This window comes from Gallinula chloropus (assembly GCF_964237585.1).
Source record: "Gallinula chloropus genome assembly, chromosome: 2".
NCBI lineage: Eukaryota > Metazoa > Chordata > Aves > Gruiformes > Rallidae > Gallinula > Gallinula chloropus.
Window position 1 is genome coordinate 42890574 of NC_140086.1, and position 25760 is coordinate 42916333.

Consider the following 25760-nt stretch of genomic DNA (forward strand, 5'->3'; position numbering starts at 1 on the left):
TTGGGTAGTCAATGGGATCTGATTTTGCTAATATTGTGTCACCATGGGAATCAAATCAGTCAATGTCCAGATGCCAACAGGAGTTTCTGTTGCAAAGATCCTTGTGGTGGTGGTGGCTGGACCAGATGAGGCTCCCTGAGCTGTGCCTTCCTGCACAGTTCTTGTGTCCACCTGGCCTGTGCTCCTCGAGACCGCTCCAGCACATGTATGACCCATCCCTAGTGATGGTCTTGAGCTACATACAGACCATGTCCTAACTACCTAAACTGTGTGCAAAAGACTGTCCACCATGATCATTACTGCATCGACAGGAACTTTCTCCTGACTGCTTACAAGTGATGGGTGACTTAAAGCTTTCCCATGACTACCTGCAGTCAATGTCGAGGTGGAACAATTTTGCAGTCCTAGTCTCTGGAAGAGCCAGGTTCTCTTCTCCAGATGTTGATCAGCACATTGAAATGTATGTTGATCAGCACATTGAAATGTACGGGGACTGGTCTGGGCACAGCATGACCTGCTTGGAGGAATCCACAGAACTGTCCAAACTCCACATGGAGAGCAACAATTAGTCAAATACTTCATTGAGAAAGTGGAGTAGGAGTGGAGTGCAGTTGACCACCAGCTTGTCTCTGTTTGGTTCACTGTTTCAAGTCAATCTAATGTTGCATCTATGAAGATGCTTGGGTGCGGAGTTTCTGGATCTCCCAAGGAGAGAGAGGTCCTTCTTTACCTAATAATAACATCTAATTTAGCCCATTATAAAAAATATCCCTGACAACCCATGAACCAAAGATAGAGAAAAAATAATGGCACATGTTCTTGCTTCTTATCCAACTAGATAACATCTGCACTTCATATAAAGAGCACACACTCATATTACTGAATACTAAGAAGTGATTAAAAAACAAAAAAGTCCAGGGATTTAAGCATCTGAAAGCTACTTTTGACCAGAGCAGAAAACTATCGTATGTCTGAAGAGTTGTGTTGAGGTACTGTAGTAAGCATGTCTGCCCTACCTTTTCCATTCCAAGGTGTGCCTATCTGGCATTCAGATTATGAGGCATTTCTGGATGTAACCTTATGAAAGCCAAGGAGCGTGAAGGTCAGGAATGAAAATGATTTCCCTGGTTAAAAGCAGCTCAGGTGGTATTTGGCTATATTTAAAATCTAAGTCACAAATGTCAAATCTAAAAAACAAAGCCAAATAAAGAAAAATAAAACAAATCCCACCACACGAGCTGACATGGAAGAGTTTGTAGACAAAGCCTTTCAACTTTTATCCTCGTTTTACGCTGAAGCACGATGGCATTTTCTCAGCTCAAAGTGCAAAGATTCTACTACTTAAACATAATTACCCTAAGATAATGTGTGCAAGGAGCACGCCGTGCAGCTGGGCAGATGTGCAAGCCTTAACCTCTGCCCGGGTCCCATTGGCATGGTGACAGCAGGAAGCTTTTGCAGTAGCCGGGGCTGCGAAGCCCCCTGCTGTAACGCTGCCTCACTGCCCGGTGCGTCCTCACAACACGGGTATTCTTCAGTAAATGCCCTCCATGCCTGATCCAAACACCCTTATGAGAACAAAACCCACCTATTGCTCTTGGTGAGCTTGGGGCGAGGTAACTCCTGCGCCTGCTGCTCTCCCTTTGGGTCCCCTCCCCAAATAGTGAAAACCGGTGAGTTGAAAGAGAAGAGGTTCTTGTCTGCTAATGTCATAAGAATCTGCAACTGGAGTCAAGCTCAAAGGCTCAAATCTCTGGATCCTTATTTTTATTAATACATAAATATTTTTATATTTATCTGTATTCTTATTAATTCATAAATCCATATTTTTCTTAATTCCTAAATACTTGGGGATGCAACATGCTCCCACTAGAGCCTGTGCAATTTATTGGCAAGTGAAACACCAACAGGGAGCTCTTCCTCTTCATTGACAAGTTTGACAGCAGGCAGGCTTTCTGCATCGAGCAGCATACTATTTTAGATGGGAGAGGAATTACAATGTATGTTAATGGCCTCACCCACACATCTGCACATGCCTTAGGCACTTTTACTGGGTTGCCCACACCAGTCAGTTAAGAGCAAGAGCTCATCAGGAGTTTCTTTTGTGTAGCTGGAGATTTGGCATCTTGAAATGGGATAACTGAGAGTTTATGGAAGTGATAGAGGTTAGCAGAGAGGAGACTGCAAGCTGTACCAAATAAAACAGCTTCTTATGTCACTGCTGTGCCCGAGTCCGTCACAGGCTTGACTGGGTAAAGTTTCAAGACAAAGTAGTAGCCTTCTCTGAGTTTAATAACAATTCTGGGTTGGTTTTATGTAAAATGTCTAGGAATTGAGTGCCTTTACCTGTTTTAATTCATTTTTCCAGGGGAGCAAGCAGCGGCTCAGAGGAGCTCGGTTCATCTATTCCAGTTAAAGCACTGCTGCACATTTCGAAAGGTAAGGCTGAAATTGTATCAGGAACTGGTTCAGGTTCTTGCACAGGAACTGGTAATGGTTCCTCAATCATGTCATCTGTAACTAAGAGTTTTTCCTATCAAGGGCTTAGATGCCTTCTGCTCCTTTTCCTTTTACTTGGCCGCCAGATCAGCCTGCTGTCTGCAAGAAAACTTCCTCCACTATTTTTCTGAGTAAAATCTGACTTTCTTGTTAAGAAACATCGTTACTTGGGGTTTCAGCGGGATCTTTGTGGTGCAGTTTTTTGGTTCTTTTTTAGAGGGATGCCCTGTATCTCCTCCGGCAGCACTGTAAAGTAATACTTTACTTTCCATTTTATCACAAGAGACTACACTGCAAACGTTGCTCTAACATGCAAGGAGTCTCCCTGTCATTATTTCTCCTGTAATGTGAAAGACACGAGAGAAACTTTTACCAGTGGCAGAGCAAAGGCAACAAGTGCAACCTGTCGCCTGGATCCGGCCGTTTCTGTGGGTGCTGTGAGCAGTACGAGTGCAAGTATGGACATAACTTCATCCCATGCTGTTTCCCTTAACAAACCAGGTCACTGCAAACTGCAATTAAGTTAAATCAGTGTCAAGCCCTCCTCTGCGCAGCACAGACTGACAGCATCCCTCGCCTTGTCTCCTGTGGCAGCTGGAGTCAGCCTGAGCAGATGTGCATCAGTTTGCACGGGCTGATCAGCCGTCTCAGAAGCAAAACCAAATAAAATAGACCCCAGGCTTCTGCAGTGCTGGGAGTTCTGCCGCTGCTTCAGCCCTGCTTTTGCTGGCTTTAATGGCAGAGGGAGGATTTGCTTCTGGTTAGTTTTATGCAGCTCACTTTAAAAAGAAAAAAAAAATAATTCATTCAGCCTGATATTTTACAAACCTCTTTACTATGCAGAGAGTGAAACCGGTGCATGCAGCAGATTGCTCTGCTCACTCCCATCATCTCCTACGGAGCGCTTGGTTGCATCGTGCTTAATTATGAATGGTCTCCAAAAAGCCCATTTTACTGTACTATGAAGTGACTCACATCACACAGAAGCTCTGACAACTCGCACTGGGTACCGGAGTCACATGGCGCTGTATTAGTCGGTGACTCATTTCATATTGTACTCGGTGCTGAGATCTGACTCATATCGAACTGTGCGAGGAGCTGACTGACATTGTGCTGGTCTGAAAGCGGGTTTGAATCGGGATGACTCACCCCGGAGTGCATTAAATAGTGATTCACGTACCGTTACCTATTGATTCCGATTGTCGCGATTCACTTCGGACTGTACTACGCTGGCATCTGGCTGCCCTGGCAGGGTGGGCACCGTGGCGGCTGCCCTCTGCCTTGCGAGCTCGGCTGTAGTGCCAAGTGGGGCGGCGTCAGGCACGAGGAGTAGTATCAAAGTCAACGTAAAGCTGAAGTAAGGTCAGAATCTGACTTAGCACACTGTCGTGATGCTCTCTAGACCTTCTTCCCTTCACCCAGCTATGACAAATTTTGGAAGGTCCCTATGAACAGAAAGTTAAGAGTCATGAGCCTCTAGCTGAGGACGCTCTGTTGCTTCGGAGCGCTAGGAAATCTCCACAGTATTTCCGAGACTTGCTGCCTCCTTGTGATAACTTTTCTCAGTGACGAAAAGGGGAGATGAATTTTTAGAAGTGACTGGCTGAGTGCTGGCAGCTGCCCCACGCTTCGGGTTCATCAGCCTGAGACCCGGGCTCCGAAAGACACACAAACCTCATGCTCAGAAAACTCCTTCCTGGTACTTTAAGGCCAGTCACTCTGAAAAACAGGCGCTGCTCTTTCCAAGAGAGAAAGAGGTGCACAACAGCCATGGCGATGCTCCCTCATCAACAATTTAGGACCCAGAGTAAAGATACCAACCGAGTATTGACGGGAGGGGCAGATAAGAAAATAAAGGGGAAATAAAGTAACTGTTCTCCCATCTTAGAGCATTTTATAAAACACAGTTTACCTTCAGCTGGCTTGAACACGCTCTCATTTCAGAAAGACGCTCCTAATTTTAACCCGACACTTCTAATTTTAACCTGGCCCCAACTGGGACTCTCCTGGCTGACAGTTATTTCGGCGCTTCGTTTAGTTGAACTAGTGGTTACTGGTTCTTTTTGGTCCCGTGGTACAACAGTGCTGTAGTCGGCACCACGGCACACAGCTCCTGACTGAGGCGAGGTGCTGTTTGTGCAACAGGCACAGAGGTACAAGGGGATTCCTCACCACTACGTCATGCCGATGGCACCGCGGGAAAAGTTTCCATCTCACACTTTTTTAACAGCAAAAACGAAACGATGGAAGAGTTGCATGAAGCCAGTTACACCGGTATCAAATGACTGTCATTCTTACTGGCACGGGCAAGGATAATCTTATTTCACTTTCCAATTTTCATTACCCCCTTTATCATACCTACTGAGATGTAACTACTGCTGGAGCTCGGGAAGAGCTCTTCCTCTCACTTGAAGATGCATGATGTGCATCCTCGGGTGAGAGGATTTTCCCAGCTGATACTGGGAAAGCTCTACACGGAAACGCTGGTTGCTACTCATCCCTCGAACTTTGCAGGGGAGCCGAGGGCCCCCAGAACGGACGTGCCTCGAGACTCCCTTTGCGAAGGGGAGTAGGGGGGATGTGGGGGGATGGTGATGGATGCTGCCTCATCTTCATCCTCACTCGTGAAAAGAGGAGGAAGGGCTCCTGACCTTACGGACGGAAGCCGAACTTTAGTGGTGGTACCCGCGCTGGGGCGAGGGAGGGGGCGAGGAGCGGGGCAGGGGCCGCGTCCAGCGCCGGGAGCCCGTGGGGAGGGACGGGGCGGTGCGAGCCCCAGAGCGGAGCGCTGCCGGCTCCCGACCCTCCGAGGGACGGGGGGAAGCGCCTTTTGCTACGGATCCCTCCGGTTTCTCCCCAGCCGCGGGGGCCGCCAGTGGCAGCGCCGCCCGGGTCCCGTCCCGTCCCGTCTCGCCGTACCTGGGGCAGCCCCCGTTGCGGCGCGGTGGTCGCGGCTGCCGGCGACGAGCCCGCGAAGGGCCGTGGGGCCCGGCGGCCGCCAGGGGGGACCGAGCGGTACTTACGGTGTCGGCGGCGGGGCCGCGCCGGGAGTCCTCGCCCGCTTCCCCTCCGGTAGCGGCGGGCTGGGCGCCCGGGGACGACAGCTCGCCAGCCCCGCGCATGCGCTCGGCCCTCGCGGGCTCGTCTCAGGGTGCCGGCCGCGGACGCGGGTGGGCTTCGCTCGCCGTGGCCGGAGCGGCGGGAAGGGGGCGAGGCCGGTAGCCCGCGCTCCCCGCCCCGACCCCGGCACGACGGGGCGGGCTACCGCCGGGCCGCCCCGGCGAGACGAGCACCGGGGGCCGCTGCGGCTCAGGGGCGGTTTGCAATGGGAGCAGCCGCCGCAGCGGCCGCACCGCGGCGGCGGGCTGGGCAGGGCTCGGGGGGAGCCATGGGGCCGGCGCCGGAGGGGGAGCAATGCCGGAGAAACCGGCGTGAGGCTGTGCGTGTGTGAGCGAGCGAGCGAGCGTGTGCGCTCAGGGGAGGGGCGGGAAGGGCTGGAAGAGGCGGCGATGGTGCCGCGGGGCTCGGTGCCGGCGCTTTGATGTTCATAGGTGCCTTAAACGAGAGCCGCGCTTATAAACCCGGGATTGGAGCGCGCTTGCATCTTAAGTAACTGCAGGGCTACATCTTCCCTCCCTCCCCTCAGCCGCTTCCTGCCTTCCAGCGGCGCGCAGCTCACCGCCGCCGGGCTCTCTCGGTCTAGTTCTCCCGATCCGGCGGGGCATGATGTTACCCGGCTGCGTCATCCGCGCAGCGCGGCCCCTGGGAAGCCGTGTGCTTGGCCCCACGCAGGACGGCGGGCAGGAGCCGCCGGGCTCGGCGCTCACCCCGCTCCTTCGGGGCGGCTGTACCAGCACCGCCCTTACCAACACCGCCACGCTTTGGGGACTATCTCACGGGTAACGTCCCGCCACGGCAGCTCCCCGGCCAGTCCCAAACGTCGCCTGCCGGGAGGGCGCAGCGCGCCCGTCGGCGGGACAAGGGTTAATGGGACGGTTGCGGCTGGCTGGTGTCACTACCGTTCCCGGGCAGCGCGACACGATCTTCCCGTCACACCGAGACTGAAAAGGTGCATGAACGCCCTCCCCGTACCCGTTTCCTGGAGCTGTGCTCCCGGTTACCGGGAGACGTGGGGAGCAACTCTGCCGTCGGGGCTGCTCCCTTCCCGCCTGCGCACCGGGTGAGGAGCACGACGGCCGCAGGAGCCTCCTTGCTGGAGCCAGGGGGCCCGGGGAGCGATGAAGATGGCAGACAGGGAGCGAAGGGCTTTGCCTGTGGAGCCCGGGGCTCTCAGCCGGGGTAGCTCACCCAGCGCCCCCGAGACCCCCACGCTGCTGCCGGCTGGTGGGGGGACGGGGACGTGGGCGGACAGCGGCTTCCCCGGTGCGGGGAGGAAGAAGGGGCGGACGCGGCCCCACGAGCGGTACTCACAGCGCCGGGCGGCTCGGGGGCAGCGTGGGGCTGCGGCGGCGCGGCTCCGTGACACGCCGGGCATCTCCGGCGCTCCGGGGGGAGGCGGCAGGGCGGCGGCGGGGCCGGGGCCGGGGCGGGGGCCGGCAGCAGCGGCTCAGCCCAGCGGCCCCGCAGCAGGGCGGCGAGAGGGCAGCGGGCGGCCGCCCCGCTCCCGGCCAGCAGTGCCGCTAAGCCCGCGGGGCCGAAGAGGAGCCCCGGGGAGTCTCGACGGGGCGCCGAGACGAAGCGCGGGCAGGGCCGGCGGGCGGGGAGCTGCGGCCGCAGGAAGGGGCTGGAGAGCAGAGCTGACAGCGGGGCGAGGGGCCCGGCAGGCCTCGGACGCTGCGGCGTGCGGGGGAGGTGTGGAAGCGGGGGGACAGGGCGGGGAGAGAGAGAGAGGAGAGAAAGAGAGAGAGAAAACACAAAATAAGCATTACCGGGGGGGCAGGCGGGCGCCCTGCGCAGCCCAGCCCCGAGCGGAGCCCCTCCACCGCGTGTTAATCCGTGGGGTGGCAGACTTGAACCCCCAGCTGTCAGTCCTTGGGTGCTCGGGCTGCCCCCTCACCCCTCCCGCAGACACGCTCAGTGTTTTTAACTTTTCTGCGCCGCCCCGTTAGGTGCGGTGCAAAGGAGACTTCTCGTACCGACCCAGCGCCCCTCGGGGTTCAGGGCTGCCCGTGGAGGACGGGGAGGAGGTTGACCAGTTACAACCTACATGCCAAAAGCACCCCCTAAAAAAAGCCCCGGCTCACCCCGCAAACCAACCACAGTCGGCGGGAGGAGCTGCTGCGGCGGCAGGCGGGCCCCCCTCGCAGCCGAGTCCCCGCCCGTTCAGACCCTGTCCAGGGTCCTGAAACAGCCCCGCCGCATCCCGCCCCTCCGGCGGCTCCGGACCCCAAGCATAAGGGCAGAGCGATCTCCCCCTTCCTCATGGCCCCGGAGAGAGGAAGCCATCCTACTGGGGTATGAGCCTGGAACAGGAACAGGCAGGAATCACTGCCATGGGGGCCCTGCCTTTTCCTGTTCAGCGTTCCATATTTTTCAGCAAGGCCCTGGCCTTTCCAAAACATCTTCCCCATTTCTGGCCTACAACCAACCTCTTTATGCCAAAGAGACAGAGAGCAACTGAAGTCTGCACAGTGTGAAGAAAGCCCTTCCTGTGGTGGTGGTGCCAAAGCCACCTCTACAGCAAGCGGAGGACATGGGTGTTGGTGCCAGGAAAAGGTGCCCGTTAGAACTGGGACCTGCAGGGAAAGCTGCCATTCCTGTATATAAGTAAAGCCTGTTGTTGCTTAGCAGCAGAGAGTTTCCCTAGGTCTGTTCTGAGAATTGAACTAGGATGGGAGCTGGACAATGTTTCCATGAGAGTGGAAAAGATAGGCTGATTTCCTCCCCACCCACACTGCCCTCTTCTAAGTATTTCGCCTGCCTAGTGGCAAGGAGCCCTTCTGCAAATCTCTGCCCTTTTGATTGTGGCACAAAGCACACAACTGGGATGTTAAATACACTTCCATGCTGAATTACAATTGTCAAGGCCCAGGCAGGACCTATGGAGATATTACAGGCTGGAGAATTAGGATTAAATGATACTTCCTCACTTCTTGGCAGGGAAAAGGAAATAAAGACTCAGTAAGCGTACCAAGGTGGTTCTTCATGTATCACAAGATCCAGATAGAAACACCTGTTAATACCACTGGCCTTTGAATGCAGTTCCTAGTCACACTTCTGGGTAGGGCGGTCATTTCTCACACCAGAGAGTGGATGTGACACCCCTAATTCCTCTCTAGACTACACTCTCATGTGCTTTTCTAAATTCTAGCAAAAATGCTTCAACAAGTGTAGGTTTAAAATGTTGCACAGCAGAATCCCCTTCGGAAGGGATGGTCTTGCTCCACCCTTTGCACTTGTCTCAGGAGGGTCATGATCAACTCACATCTTATGAAAGATGGCTACTAGAGTATCTTGCTCTGCACCTGAATGTCTGTGGCCATACTCCTAGTCTGCACTGCTGCCCCACTTTGTGCAAATTAATGCAACTGCAAGGAGACATAAAGAAAGCAAAATGTGTTTGTCCATCTTGCCAATCTAGTTAGGTGTGGGAGCGTTTGGCCTGGGTCTTGGTCCTGTTCCAAAAACTATGTTACAGAAAATGGAGTGTTTCCACATGTATTCAATAAAATTATCCCATATAATGGCACCTTTGCTTGTAACATACAAGGTCAATTTTAAATTAGGACTCAGTTTCAGTATTTATTGAGCTGCTACTACATAAGTCACTAGAAAATAACAAAAAAATTCTCTTTACTAGACTTTCCTGAACATATCTCCTTAAGCCTACATAGGTTACTGATAAATGTCTAGGAGGGAAGTCTATCCAGCATGCAGCAGTTTTATTTTATTCTACATCAGAAAGGAATGGCTTTATCTGAGGGTGCTTCTGCTATTTAATATTGTCCTTTTGTGTGTCTCTCAGACTCCAGCCTCTCTCTTTCTGCAGACTTGTCCACTTTACCTTTGTGGAAACAAGGAAACCTGTTACTGTTGTTATGATGACATTATTACTGAGAACTTGTATGGCTTTTTTTTTTCCTTTATTTTAAAATTTTATTTGTCCTCATTACAAAAAGATATGAAGTTACTAGAAAGGCAATATGGAACAAGTATCTGCATTTTAATAAAATCATATTCCAACATTCTTGTAGCCCCATTTCAGAGGGTGTCATAATGCACACAGTAGCTCGTCTGGGGCTTGTGTTGCTTTAAGGTGTTAGGACAGGTTGCTCCACCTCCCACCTGAACTGCTCCTTGCCCAAGGACAGGCCATACACCCTTGTGTGGTTGCTTACGGGTACTAGTCTATTTTAGCGTTTCCTGTTCAATTGTTAAATAGAGAGTTTCTAGACCGTTGAATGGAGCTGATTCATAGTGAATTAGGGAGCAATTCAAACAGAAAGTAAGAAGCCATTTTTGATTATTTTCATTGACATGAAAGTGCACTTGTTACAAATCACTTTGATAGGCTGATCACAGATGGATAGGCTTTTCTGGCAGAACAGATATTTTCAGAGGGAAAATGAGTTTCCAGGGGCTTTAGTTGAACTTAGATTATATATCTATATGTCTATCTATCTATATATATATATCTATATCTATCTATATCTATCTATATATATATATAAGATCTTTATATATACATACACACATATATATATGTATGTATATATCTCTGCAGTATTCTAGTGTTTGCTTTGCCCTATCCCTTAGTTTAAAACTTAAAATCTAAATAAATATACATATTTAAAGGATGCAGCTTAGGTAACCACATCTTGAATTGAATGCAACGAAGGTGATGTTATGGGAAACAGCTTTCTTGAACTTCTAAATATTTGCATTCTAAATATTTGTATTCTTTCAACATTGGCCATGTAGAGGTGTAAGTTACTTTTCTTAATGGATCTATTAGTGATTTATTTCAAATAGAAGGGGCAGGTTCAGTGTTGATGGCAGGCAGAGTAAATAGGAGTCTTCAAACATGTAAAACTAACCATGGGGTTGCAGCAGCCCACAGAGTAACTTATAAGTAACTTGTCCCACATGCAGGGATGCCTCTGAGTGCTTGATTTTTCATCAACAGTAGTAGCAATGAGTTGATTCAGCAGTGGAGTTTATTCTGTGTAAGCCCAAGTGTGAGTGTGCCCCAGAAAGTTCCTCCCAATGCCATGTCAGTCACACTGTCAAAATGTTACCTCTCAGGAGTGCAAATGTAGAGCTCAGGGTTTTCCTTAGTCTTTTGCTGGAGGGTTAAGTTTCCTCAAGGTCCTGTGCCAACACCTGTGATTACATTATGTTAGGACTAGTGCTTGAAAAGTTACTGCAATGGTTAGCCTTGGCTTAGTGCTCAATGCAGCCAGAATTATTTGCTATTGATGGCTCTGCTTAGCACTTTGCACCGTGAGGTTACTTTCCAGGGTGATGTACTTCCTTAGGGCTGGCCATTCCCAAGAACCCTGTATGTTCTTCCAAAACTGTCAGCCTCGGTATTTAGATAAGTTAGCTTCTACTCTGAAGACTCGGGCAGCCTGGAAATTAGCCTCTGCTGTCTCCACTCACAACCCTGTTTCTTTTTGACTCCTGTGTATCCCATCTTTGCTGCTTCTAAGGAAGGGGAAGCTTAACGAGGCATAATCTTTGAGATGGAATTAAATATTAGAAACAAGGAGATGTTTTCCAGTAATAGGACTGAGTGCTGGGTTTTAGAGCATCAGAGTCAGCCCAGTAATGGCTCTGCTCCCCATTCTGGCCCCGGTCCAGCTGATGCATGCAGGCACCGTGGGGTTCACGAGCCCTCCGACGGAGTTCTCTGGCACTACTCGTGTGCTTAAAGTCCTTGGTGACTCAGAGGTTCTGGCAGATTGACAGAATGCCCAGGAAGCCGGCAGCTTGGGCAAGGAAGGTCTAATTAGAAATTGTGATATGACACATACCAAAAAATGGACACTTTGCTGAACTACAGCTGCATTAAGTAACCACGTCATCAACTTCATTTGCAGTGTGTGGCAAATTGAAGCCTCACCATATCCTGTCTGAGCTTTTCTTCCTATGTATGTCAACAAATAGTTAAAAATTTAATGCCATTTAATGCCAAATAGGTATTTTTTTTAGATCACAAGGCTAACACACATCCCTACTCCTACCTTTTGGGGCTTTTTGTGTGTAAAACTTTGAATTATTTGAAACCATTAAAAAACCCCAACCCTACAGTGTTGGATTGATTTAAAAAAGCCTTATCACAACAACTTTCTGTTAGTGCTGTTAGTTCTCACATCAGAGAACCTGTACCAAACGTCTGGGCAAAATGTGGACCAGAAAAAGATCATCTTCTACACATAAAAATTCAAGTTTCCAGTGGAAGCTGCTCGGTAACTCTCATTACATGCTTCCATAAGGTGTCACTGTGCACCTACAGTTTGCATGGGGAACCTCAAGCGTTGAGGATTTGTTCCTCCTTTAGCTCTTAGGGGTCCTCTGCCCATGATGGAAATTAAATGAACTAAAACTGGGGACAAAAATATTTTCCTTTTTTTATGATGAGTGAAGGGGAAAATAAAGAAGTCTTCATAGTTTTCATGTCGCTCAAGAGGTACCTATCCAACCAGGACCCACAGGAATATTCCTGGGTCACACATAACCTAATTATTACACAGGATCCTTAACAACAGGTGCTTGGGAAGAAAAAAAAAATACTGTTAAAGAAGAATCAACCTGACATGACTGCAACTGTTAGGTCTGAAAAGCAGTTTGTAGTTATATTGCAGAACTAATTCAGAAAGGAAGATTAATGGAGCAATTTGGAAGCAATGTTCCTGAACAACTCAAGGTTTCAGAGGAGTTCAAAGTGTGTCTGAAAGCCTGGTTGCACAAAGTGGCTGCACAATAATATTCCAGCCTGACCAGACTCCTGAGGGAGCTCCTGTGACTTTTGCCACTGACTTTTGATCAGATTTTGGGCTTCAGAAAACCTTGAGGAACTAGGGGAATTAAGCAGCTATGTTAAAAGGCTGATATAATATAACTCACAGGATGTGGTGGAGAACACTGAAATATACCAGAGCTAAAATACAGTATAATTCCTTTGAAAAAGAAGAACAAAAGAATAAAGAATAGGCAAAGAGAGACTGCTAAAGAATGTGTGGTTAAAGAGATTAGTATCATAAAGGAGAGTCTAGGCTGATACGTGCTGGCAGGAAGAGCAAACTGTGTTGGTCTCCTTGCAGATTCATTTGAGGTAGTGACATGCAGTACTTCTCCAGCATCTAAAAAAGGACCTGTGAATGACAATGGGAGGGAAGGGAGCTAATTTGATAAGAATGATGGTGAGAAGAAGGTGCAAACATATTTGGGCAATGAAAAACTTCAGGTAATATCTACTCCAGTGTACTAAGTTATCAATGGAAGTGAACAAATACTGATTTAGAGAGGTCAGGCTATCCCTGTTATGTAGATACTCCCATGGAATTGAGCAGAAAGGTGCAGAATCTTTTACTAATCTTTCTTTCACAGATCCCTGTGATATAGGAGTGCCTGGATTAGAGAGGCTGTGATTGCAGACAGCACAAATTACTGTCTAAATGTCATGCTTGCTTTAGGCTTAGGACTTACAAATGGTTATCTGTTCCTAGGTCTCCCTTGACACCACAGATACCAGGTTACAGGTTATAGATACAGGGGACCTCTTGGGGAAACAAAACAGTGGGGGTGGGGTGGAAACTCAAGATGTCCTGCCTGCAATAGCCCAGATTTTCTTCTCTGATCTGTAACACACTTAACTTCTCCTGATTATTTGGAAAGACTGGTAAGAAACCAGTAGAGTTTGGGTTTTCTTTTTATTTAAAGTGTATCTGCTTACAATCCAGAGTGATACTTGAGCAAGCACAGCTATTTTATGAGCCTGAAACAATTTTATAGTCTGAGTAAGACACTGTTGGTCAGGTAACTCATTCAATTAGATGCTATTCTTGCACTTAAATGAAGTGCATACATTTATCTGCACAGGGTCTGTATGAGCAAAACAAACACAGTGCAGTAAGGAAGGTTAGTCTGTCATAAATATAGGAACCATCTTTCAGAATAAAAAAAAATATCAATAAACATAAAGAAATTCTAGTTAGAACGAACATCCCTGCCATTTAAGGCTGTGACTCATTGCATCAGTCTTCTGACTGGAGAACTATCCAACTATTCTATGTCCAACTATCCAGAAGATCTAGATGTATACTGAGAAACACCCTGTAAACCTCTTATTTCGACCCCATATTATATATAGTTGTTATAGATGTCCCATTTATTGACATGCAGAATTCTGGGTGGTGGATCAACAAATGGATGAAGAATTTGCAAATTAAAAACCAGAACACTGGAACAGAGAAGAGATTCTCAGCCACTTCCTGGGTGCAGTCTGAGTGCCCCCTGCACATCTGAGCATAAGTTTGGAGTACCAGAAGGCACAAAGGGTGTGAGTGCCAAAGCTTATTTGGCATACTAAACTACAGGACACAAAATCAAGCACTGCAAAGAAATGAATACTTTAAAATATTATAATCTTCCCATCTCTCATAATAAATGGCAGTCTTATGCAGTTCAAGAACAAATACTTTAGCCTATCTTGGTCTGATTTTGCTCTTAGCTTGGTTATCCTCAAAGAAAACAGTGAAGTTGACAGAGCAGCAGGAACGGTTTTGTTCTTTATTGAGTCCTAAAGTAAATTACACAAGTGGTCACAGGAAAAAAATCACAGCTTCTTGCTGAAATTACGCTGTGTTCACAAAGGCAGCCTAATTAACAGAATGAAGTTTTCATTCCCCTTTTTCCATATGAATTCCTCAGCCTACACCTGACTTCTCTAGACTCTGGAGAATAATTTTGATTCTTGTGAGCATAATTAAACACTTGCAACAGTGAACCAGGAAAAGTAACGTGACATTTTTGTAAGATCATCAGCTGCTGCTTGAATGGCATCACTGGGCAGCTCCTGGTTTGTTGCAGGCTGTTCTTACCTTTAGCAGTTGATGTGGTGTTTTAGATTAGCTTTATTTTGAGACTAACACTAGAATAACACTGCTCACTGATCCTTGCCAATTCCCAAGTGTTACCCTTCAGGACACCTTCTGCATGTGGCTGATGGAAAAACAGCATTCTGCCTGCCTCAGAGTTAAGTTTTAATGCTTGTGATACAACATGCAGTTACCTATATTGAACATAACCAAGGTGTTTTCATTCCCTGTGTGGCCTCTGAGAGAGGAGTGATGGTTTCTCTCCTTTGCTTTTCCTGGCTCGGTAGGGCTTTGACTTTGACCTCCTCTTGGGAGGATGCGCCTGGTTGTCACCTAGCAACCTGGAGCTGGGCTTTGAAGCAAAGACATTTGTGGTAGGATATTGTGACCTCTTTTTTGCATCTTTCTTTTGACTGGATTATAAAAAGATGCAAATCAATGGGAGTAAGAAGCTGTCCTGTTACTGCACAGGAGGGGCCAGCAAAATGTAGCACTGAGTAAGGTCTAAATGGCTTGAAAGGCTCTTTGAATTCTTCTTTGGTGGAAATTGCTGTGGAAAAGCACGTATATGATTCATGACTTTTGTGCTGTTGTACCACCTGCAGGAAACTCACACTGGGGAACATGCATTGTATCCAAACAGGCAAGTGGACGGAGTCTATTACTCTTCGTGCTTACTACATATACAGCAAGGAGCAATGGATTTAAGCTGCAGGCAGTGATATCTAGGTTAAATGTGGGTTTTTAGTGGTAGGATATTGAAGAAGTGGAGCAGGCTGTCTCGACTGTGGAGTCCGTATTAGTGAGGTTTTAAAGAGCAGGTGAGTTAAAGCTGTGCCAGGAAGGGCTTGGGGATGGTTGATCCTAGCAGCAAAGGTCAGGCAACACTTTTAAGCTCCCAGTCAGTACTGCCTTTGATGATACTGCACCCCACATCATTGCCCTGGTCACTGGAAGGATTTACTAATTAGCATGGACTGGCTGACACCTGCAAATCAGGCACAACTTATTCTGGCACTTAGGGATTCCTCTGGTACTCATAAATCCCTGACAAATCTGAGCTGAAAAAACCCACACCACAACTCCCCTTGCAACTGGACCCGAGGTGTATTGGAAATAAAACAGGGTGTGATGGGAACACTGTGCTCAGGTGATCTCTCCCACATGAGGGCCTCTAGGAGAAACCAGGAATCACAGCAACAGTATGTCATCATTCTTGGGCTTGTGTTGCACAACGGTACTTCATTTCAGGAAATCACTTACTCTCATCAGTCTGCGTGTGAGTAAAGGTCAGTTCCACCTGACAGACACCCAAACTAGCTGCCTTTTCCCAAAGGTCTCCATGGTCTTCCAGGGAGACAGAGGAATTGTTTATCCCTAGTATCCTCTATCTAAATTGTTGATTCTTGCTCCTGGAAGAGTATCCTAAATGAAGATATTTGTAAATCTGAAGTTACCCATATCTCAAATTAGTAGATTTAAATTTAGGCTGAGTAGGTTACAGCATTTTGTTCCACTTAAAGAAGGTCATCATGTATTAATGGAAACAGCCTCTCTAGTTCAGGTCAGTCTAGGATTGTTTTGCTGAAAAAAACTCTGGAATTAGTGTAAAAACAGTTTATATTTTGGTTTTTGCATTACATTCTTTGGCAGTAATATCCTAATCTGCCCAGGACTCTGCATTTTTCCATTTCAAAGGTACACAGCTAGAAAGGAAGTTTTAGGGCTCTTTCAAAGGCAAAATATGTAAATCACTAAATTGGAAAAACACATGATTGCAAATTAGTACAAATTATCGAGGACTTGAAAATTTGCACACCATTAATATGCAAGTAAGCCACCCATTAATGTGCAGTACAGTATTGTTTTGACAACTTTTGCAAAAGAATGCCCCGTGATTGCTGCCTGCGCAGCTATTATTGGTTCACAGACAATGCTGAGCAACACAGCAACACAGCCAGCTATTCTCAGAGCAGTGGTTCTGGGTGCAAGTGAAAAATCTTTTATGAATTGAAAAAAAAGTATTATTATGCCAGGTAATTACAGAACAGTTTAAAAAGAAAGACACTGTGAAGAGCTCTTTGTTTCACGGAAGAGTTGATATTGGAAGGGGCCTCTGCAGATCATCTAGTTCAACCTCCTGCTCTAAGGCTTTGTAGGTCTGTGCTGAGGAGGGTTTGAATACGTCTCTGGATGGAGACTTCACAGCCTCTGTGGGAAACCTGTCCCACTGTTCAACCACCCACACTGTAATAACCCCAGTTTTTTCTGCCAGATTGAGTAATTCCTGCAGAAGCCACATCCTTCTGTTCTTACATTCACGTATTATGCTGAAGATGAAATCATATAATTTTTAAAGAAGTTGTATTTATTTGTTTCAGCTGCCTGGAGCAGACTTGCATACTAAGGACACTCAGAGGAAACATGGGGAAAAGAAAACTCCAAGCCAAACATGGATGGTCTCTGCAAGGTTGCCTGGGGTAGCAAAAAGCCAGTGAAAAAGTGGAGAAGATTGAGAGGGGATCTCATAAATGCTTAAATATCTAAAGGGTAGATGTCAAGAGGATGGGGCCAGACTCTTTTCAGTGGTGCCCAGTGGCAGGACAAGCGTCAGTGGGCACAAACTGAAACACAGGAAGTTCCATCTCAACAGGGCTTGATCTTGGACGTCCATTGTCTGTGTAGGCTTGCCTGGTGATCATGGGACTTGATGTTAAACCTTGATCTGGGGGGCTGACTTCTACCCTGCAGTGATATAGCCTATGGCCCAGACCTTGCTTGCACCATACCTGTGTCTATCCTGTTTGCCTTGCCCAAGTACCGTAGCTAGTGAGGCTCCTGTCCTTCTGGTTGTGGGATCACCTTGGATCTCTGCACCTTCCCTAAGGGAACAGCCCAGCTCTTGCTGCTTTCTGGCAAGCAGAATGCCTTCCAAATACTATAAAGATTTATTACCTGTAAGGGCTTGCTTCCCTCTGTTCCCCAAGGCACAAAGCAGAGAGGAAAGCATGGTGTGAAATGACAAGACGTGCGCCAAGAAAGGAGAGCAACTACTAAGCCTGCTTTAACATCAACATGTAGGCTGAGGCCCAAGGAGACCCCTGTTGCACCAGCATCACCTTTCTGTTTTCAGAGTCCTACCCATTTGAGTTCTGTGTGGGAGACCAGGCAGAAACTCAAATGGCCCCAGGCATGCTGCCCAGGGGAACAGCCCAAGGGAAGTATGGCATCCTTTTCCCTTCACCTGTCTGATCTCAGATCTGCAGAAATCCTTTGGGTCTGAAGATGCCAAACAGTATTCTGCGAGCTGCATGGAGTGTGGAAGTCACTCGTGACCGTGCATAGCTCATCTGAATTATTCAGCAACTGCTGTGAATCATGTTTTGTTTGATGAAATAAGAATCCATTCTCAAACAACTCCAGAAAGGTCAAAAATCATAACATATGTTATTTGCAAAGTACAACATGCCAGTTCAACGATTGCACTGTTTTGCCAAGTAGTCTAGTGTCTTGGGGGGATGAGTGCCATCAGTCGTTAATTACTGTTAACAGTCCCTTTGAAGTCAGACACTGTCTTCATCTTTCATAAGAGGAGGAGAAGTCCTGACTTTAGTAAATATACTCACCCTCTTCAGTCAATATAATGTCTCCCAAGTACATTTTCATGTCAGGAGTGTTTATTTGGCAACGCCTGTTTTTCATACTTAGTCACAGTAGCATTTGTGTGTCTTAAAGCTTGTGATTGTGTCATAGGGTGTTAGGAACAAACCAAGCAGCAACTTATAGCAGGAACACACTCTTTCTGTTCTTTTGAACAGGTGTTGTGCTTAGTTAAATAAGCTGAAACATAGCTAATAGTCACATTTTATCTAATTCTTATGTGTTGAGATGGGCAGAGGGAGCAAACGCCTATGGCTGTGGATTGAATCACTTGGCAGCTAACATTCCTTGTCTCTGCCAAAATTCTTACACAGCAGATGTAAAATTTGAGAAGTGTTTGATGGTCTGTTTCATTCAGGAGCAGTGCTGCAAAGAGACAGTATTCTGGGAGAGAAACAGGAGTATTGCAGAGTATTTAGGACCACCAAATAATGAGCATCTAGTCTTACTGACAACTTCTTTGATAATGCAGTACACTTTTAGGTAGGGAAAAGAGTGGCTATTTTGCTGAGTAGTTACAGACTAAGATAATGAGGTAAAATCATGCGCAGCTGGCTTTGAAGTTAATCAGAATTATTTCTAAGAGAAGCTGGAGAACATTATCTCTCTTCTGTGGTGTTCTGCGCTGGTTAATTTTCTTTCCTTCACATGTTTTCTTTGTAACAAGGGTTTCTCTTGCCCCTGAAGTGTTTTTTTTCTAGTTAAGAAAAGTGTACTCCTGCATATTTTTAGACTGTGTCATCCTGAAGTATAAAACTTTTTGAAACCAGCAGTGTCCAGCAAAACACTGGGGTGCCTCTCATCAACAGACCTATTAGAAAGATTAAGGCCTGTCAGTCCCCAACCCTGCAAAAGGGGTCAGGTAGAAATTGGTAGTTTCTCTTGGTTGCAAGACACTATGTCCAAAGAAAAAACTTATTCACTGTTGCTTTCAAAGTCACAAAGTAAGAGTCTGAGATTCAGTGAGAAATATCTCCATTTACCTTTTTCCCAGGTATTCAGTGAGGACCAGACCAAAATCCACAGGAAGGTCCCATGCAGCTATATTGGAAAGTCATCCTCCTTTCCCTCCCATCTGCTTAGCCCAGTCCAAGCTGGGGAGGGCCCTTCTGAAAGGAGGCTGGCAGAGCACCTCCAGTGGCTGGGCCACCACCTTGGGAGATCAACTCATGCAAATTCAGAGCCTGTATCATCTCTTTCTCCAAGAAATGTGCTAACAGCAGCATTCAGACCTGTGGATCTGTGGGCTGAGGCTGTGGCTCCCAAATGAAGGGTGGTGCACACACAGTGCCAAAGCAGTCCTATAACTTCCTTTGAAAGATGCAGCCTAAGTGGTATGTCCTGCAATTGAGTGTTTCTTCTGTCCCTGTGAGGCAGCTCCCCATGCAGTGTGTTGGTGGGTTTTGGATAGTGTGTGTAAATACCTGATCTGTTCATGCGGGATGAGGAAGCAGGGTCTGGTGCCTAATTCAGGTCTGTGAGTCTGGCCCCATTCTCTTGACATCAATGCTTTACATATTTAGAAATATCAACCAGATCTTCTCAGCCTTTTCTCATTGAGTCCCCTCATCATCCTCATAGCCCTCCACTGGACTTTCTCTGCTAGGTCTCTGTCCTTCCTGAACTGGGGAGCCCAGAACTGGACACAATAGTGCAGATGTGGCCCTAGCAGGACAGAGTAAAAGGGGAGAATAACTTCCCTTTACCTTCTGGCCATGGTCTTCTTAATGGACCCCAGGATACCATTGGCCTGCTTGGCCATGAGCATACACTACTGGCTCATGGAGAGCTTGTTGTCTGCAGGGACTCCCAGGTTCTTCTCTGCTGAGCTGCTTCCCAGCAGGTCAACCCCCAACCTGTACTGGTGCCTGGGGTTATTCCTCCCTAGGCACAAGACACTACACATACATTTGCTGAATTTTACTAGGTTTATCTCTGCCTGATTCTTCAGGTCCCACTGAATGGCAGCGCAGCCCTCTGGTGTATCAGTCACTCCTCTAAGCTTAGTATCATCACCAAACTTACCAAGGTGACCTTGACATCACTACTCCTTCAACACAGCTTAGGCAGGGAGCAGGTTCCTAGGACAGAGCTTATATAATGCTGCTGGACCCATGGGTGTGGGGTGAGGTCCCAGGTGAGGCTGGTCAGGACCCTTAAGACTTATTAGTGCTCCCATAGCCCTGACACTGTTGTCATGCACTTGCCCAGTCACTTATTGTCTGTAGGTGTATTATTCATGGAAGCCTAACCAAATCTGGAACCTTTATGTTTAGAAATCATAATTATGCTACTGAATTTAAATGGGTCCAATCCAGATGTAACCTGAACATAAACTAAAAAGTGACATCTCTCTGGAGAACATTCTCATCCTCTTCTGAGGAAGCAATGGCAACGAGCTCTGTGTAATGGGTCAGATTTTGTTATTAGGTAAATACTGCGATGTATTTGCAGCCTCTCACTGTCTCCCTGAGCAGTGCAGAGTTTCTGGGGTGTTTATTTTGCTAACTGGCAAAAAGTACATTGGGAGCACATGAGAACGTGTCTGTGTTAGCTCTGGGTTAAGTAAGTTCTTGCATCTTTGTGTTGAGACTTATAAAAAGTTTATACAGTTTTGCAAATGGAGATTAGAAATAAACAGCTCATGGAGTTGATTTAAATGTCATGAAGAGGATTTAAGAGGCCTTTAAACTGCCTACCACGTCTCAAAAACATTTCTCTTGTAATTCAGTTCCCTTTGAAAGTATGTTCATGAATAAATAAACCCAATTCAAGCACTCTGTTAAAAGACTATTTTTGTTTTGTTTTTTTAAATCTGAATTTATTTAATATTTCAACTTTTTTGCTATTTAGCATGTTGAATTAGATTGTAACTCACTCTGAAAGCAGCTATTGCTCTCACATACAGAAGCATCAGATTCAAAACCTCACCTGAGGTGGAAGAGAACATGGGAATTAATGAGGATGGGGGAATCAGTGATCAAATCCATGGCAGTCAAACAAATGTATGGGTCTGAGGACATAGTTTATCTATAGCGATTAGTGTCACATACAGAAACATACTACTGGAAAGAATCTGAACTTTCTGCAGGCTTCAATGTCACTGAAGAAAAGGTTTTGGTGTGATCTTGTCTGTTTTGGAAGTATAAGTGACAAACTGATCATGAACCTTACAAACTTGAAGTCAATTTCCTAAGTCTCAGGAAATCTCATAAACCCTCTGTGTCTTTGTTATGTGTTATCTGTTCCCCAGCCTTAGGGCTGTGCACATTTATAGATGGGTAAGCTTTCTGACTTCCTATCACTAGCACAATCCTTGTCCCTCAGAGACGAAGGCTGTGCCAGCAGAGCTGCAGCACTTAGAAACAGCTGGCAGCACTGGTGTTTAAGGAACTGTGGACAGTGAGTGAACCCTGCAGTGTCACTTAGGTTCCTCTGCAGATAAACCCTTCCACAGAACAGAGAAATAATATGTTGTCCTCTGTGAAGCCCCTGACTCGGTCCAGTCCACCATGTTCCCCAGAGACTCAGCAACAAACTGATTTCAGGTTAGAGCTGTAAACGCCATCACCAAGCTGAAAGGAAGGATTCACCTGGGATAAATAACAGGATGGCTTATGAGAAATGTTCAGGGACAAGAGCTGCGAAGAACTCACTATATGGGTTTCAGAAGGTATGACTACCAAGGGTTAAATTCAGGAGCCAGTTGTGCCTATGACAAAACCCCCTCTGCCTTCAAGAGGGCCAAGAAGTCCCCAGGCTCCTGTGCTAAATGGACAGATAATGAGACAGAATGACATGAAATTCTGAAAGGAGTGTACTTGGGTCATTATCAGAAAGAGTTTCCTGATAGTGGCAAAGCAGGCTGAGTATTTCCTCTCAGCAAAAGCAGTGAAAGTCATTTAGGATTTCTGATGACTGTATTTCTGTAATTCAAATGAAATGGCCTCCTGGAAATGGGAATGCATTGGCTAAGGACATGGGATGGAGAAGCCAATTCTTGCTTAAACCTGAATGTCTGTAGGGCAGATATTGGGGAATGGGGAATGTCTTCCCCCGTCTTGCTTTTCACCAACCCTGCCAACAACCTCAACTAGCTGCCTCAGTCCCTCTCTGATCTAGTGCCAAGTTAGTCTGAAAACCCCCCAGACTTTGTGGCTACAAGAGTGTGTGACTTTGCTGACATATTCTCTTCCCTGCTGTGCACCCATGTGCACCACTTCTGCACCAAAATTTTAACAAGATGGTTTTTTTCCACCTGTCGATCTTGCTCTGTTGTGCTGCGCAGGAACGTGCTGCTCACCATAAACAACATTGGTTCACTCCTCAGGCAACCTTCAGGCTTTTGACAAAATCTAGAGGGTAGATGACTCTTGTTTTTAATTAAGGAAGATGGTTCAGCTCTCCAGGTTCACTAAAGAGGATTTACTGTAACACCCTAATAGATTTCCATATTAGACTGCAGCATGTTTTCTTTGGGATATCCTCTTTTGTAAACTACCAACAAATGTAGATCTCCTCAGTGTCTAAACAGCCATGAAGCAACAGGCTTTACCTCACCCTTTTAACCACAGATCAGCTCCTCAAAGTATGAATCATTTTTATGAGTTAGATAGATGTGTTTAATTTGTTGTTTGAAAGCAGACACCTAACAGGAAGGTGGATCACCACTTTCTTTGTCACTGTGGATGCAACTTGCTGAGGGCAGAGGATGAGGCTCAGGCATAAAGGAAAACTACATGAATACTGATGATGTCTTGGTGACAGATAATCTACGGCTGTTATGAACATTCTGTTTCTTTCCAGGCACACCATTTCCCCCCTCCTTCAGCACACCTGGCTAATCCTGGGTTTCGTCTTACCTTGAAAATCCACTGTGCTGCTTTGACATCCTCTTCATCTTCACTTTGGAGGGTCTCCTTTGCTTGACAATTGTCTGCATGGTAGCTGTGAGTCCTGAAGTAGAGCAAAAATTGCCTCCACATCGAGAATTAAAAAGGCTGTTCCTGAATCCAATTCTACAGTGACCTTTCTTGGAGAAGCACCACTTTTATTTAACGATGAAACAAAACCAAATCCCAGACATTGGGCTGAATGACAACAACATAGAGATGGCTCCTCCTCACACCAATAGGCAAATGTCAGGGCCTCTTGCAGCTTGCCAGTTCTTCTGCAGCCTCCGCGGCTCTGAAGACAAACAGGATTATCTGCCCTCAGATATCTGTGGTGCCTCATCCCCTCAGCAACGTGCCAGTTTAGAGATTAGATTTACGACTTCGTGGGTTTTAGTAAGTTGAAAAGGAGGAAGACACACGCATAGTGGTTGAATACATGTCAGAGGAACGGGCTGCAACAGTCACGGGACACATTCTATCACATCAGAGCGAATGTATTTCATTTACAAGTTGAAGGAAGAAGCAACTCTGCGTGTAGTTACACTCTGCAGGCAGCACCAAATGGGGATGTCTGTCCTAGGTCAGTGGCACCTGTCAATCAGGGTTTTTTCTCTCCGACTGAACAGATGGTCTACTGGTAATCCTTCCAGCCCCAATGACAGCACCGCATGAGTAGCAGCCATGTCTGCAGCTAGAGACAAACTAAATATAAAGACTAAGACTCCAGGTAGATTATTAATAGATTATTTCTCTTAGCTTTGCAGAGGGCTGATGGGCTCTTGCCTTCTGTTTGTCAACATTCACTTGCTCTTTATTTCTTTGTGCTTTTCAAAATGCCGATGGAAGAAACACAGAAATATTAGGAGGAATATTAAATTATTGTGAATTTTTCATTCAAACAATTATGAAAATGCTGCTTATTGTTCTGGCCACTACCAATGCTGCTGTAATGAGAGATAAGCAAATAACAGTGTTCCTCATCTGGGAAAGCATTTGGTAGCCTTTTAAAACACTTTATCCTGGAGACAGAAGTAAAATTCATATATATGTTAGTGTGTGCTGAAAAGAGTCAGTCTGTTCACTTATCCATTACTTCAAAATACTTCCAGTTCTAATATTTTTATATTTTAAGTTAGCCTTTTATTACTTAGCTGAAACTTCCAAATGAGAACTTCCTATAAATGGGGAGCCAAGAGAGCTTCCATTTTAAAAGTATCTGATGGGATAATCTGTATGTTTTGAAAGTTCACAACATCTCTTTCCATGTTGAAAAATATGCCTGAAGCAACATGCTTTTTCTGCCAAGAAAAAGTTTTGACAGTTCAGTACTGGAGATGTAGATATAATGCCATCTGCCCCCATCACATCTCTTGTGAGAAGAGGTGCCTCGGTCACATCTCTGTCTTTTTTTAGAGAAATCCAGTAAGTGCTCAGGAGAAAAATGAAGAACTCTGAGAGAACCCTTTTTCCAGCATTTGATGTGACAAGCTGAATTGCACTAGAAGTCATCGTACAGTCAGAAAGCTGTTGCGTAAACTCTGATAATAAGTCTGACTTTGGCAGTGTTACTGCTGAGGTTTAGGTAATCACCTTCTTTTCTGTCCTCCAGCCAGGCTTACTGTAAGCAGCACTGGGTAGCTCAGCATTTCCTTTTTCCTCCAAGGAGCCACTGCTCTGCCCTAGCCTCTTCTTAAGAGAGAGGATGAAGTTAGAGGATACATTGCTTTTTAAAATTATTTTAACCCAGCGGTGAGCTTTACCTCACCTGGCACTGCAGCAGATTCCCAGAGAAGGATGCTCCTTTTACACATTCAGGTGCAAAGCCCCTTGTCCAGACAAGAGCTATTGGCACAAAGCAGCAGAGACTGACAGTAAGAGGAGGAGATATGCTGTAGGTTGCAAAGAGGGGATGGAGACTCTGAGACCTTCCAGCTTTCAATACAGAAGCTCATGTTCATGAGACAGAGACACTTGTCCCCACACCCTAAAATAATGGACTCTAGTATTTTAATCCCAAAAGCCTTTACTTCTCAAGGCTATAAATAATTTTCAGCTGGCCTTTCTGTTCCTGTTTCTGCACAGTACTTCACTTCCAATTTTCTGACAATATTGCATTGTGACATTCTACCAGGAAAAGAAATTGAAACACGTTCTACTCTTGGAACGCACCCATGGGGGCTTCCCGCTGAAAGAAGGCACACTAAGAAGCCCCCTGCCTACAGCTCGCATCCATCCCTTGTCATGCAATATACATGCTGACCCTTTCCACACTGCCCTGGCTAGATGGTTTTAAGCCTTGGGAAAGCAGAACATTGAGGACCCAGAAGATCTGTTCTGAATCCCTACACGAATAACCCTAGGGTAGGATGAGGTACTTGGTTTAGGAATAGTAGTTTTTAGAGCTGAGGCTAGTCGGTGTTTTTCTAGGGTATAGGTACCAACTTCAAAAAGTCCTCCTTTACACATTTTCCTATTTTTCATTTTTTTCATGTGTGGAGAGTATTTTGTGAATTAGAGAAGTGTGGTCACTTTTCCTGACCTTCTGAATTTGTTTCTCTTGGATAAGCTGTTTTTTCTACACGTGCTAAGATCTTGTGTGGACATGCAGGAGACAGCTACCTGATGTTCAGACTGCTGCAAGGTTAAATGGCAGGTGTGTAAAACACTTCTGCAATTTGCAGAAGGTATGAAAGACAACGATACA

General features: G+C 46.3%; 1 protein-coding gene across 2 annotated transcripts in view; it reads right to left on the reverse strand.

Moving 5' to 3' along the window:
* RGS20 (regulator of G protein signaling 20) overlaps positions 1-23146 on the reverse strand; it is a gene marked incomplete at both ends in the record, with an annotated part of 40466 nt that extends 17320 nt beyond the window's left edge. Inside the window, one exon of one of the 2 annotated variants that reach the window (XM_084260805.1) lies at positions 23024-23146. In XM_084260805.1, coding sequence (XP_084116931.1) covers positions 23024-23146 — 123 coding nt within the window. Of the gene's footprint in view, positions 1-5522; positions 5622-23023 lie in introns of those variants that run through there. The other variant, XM_084260806.1, reaches the window with a different exon arrangement.
* Positions 23147-25760: the final 2614 nt, after the last annotated feature.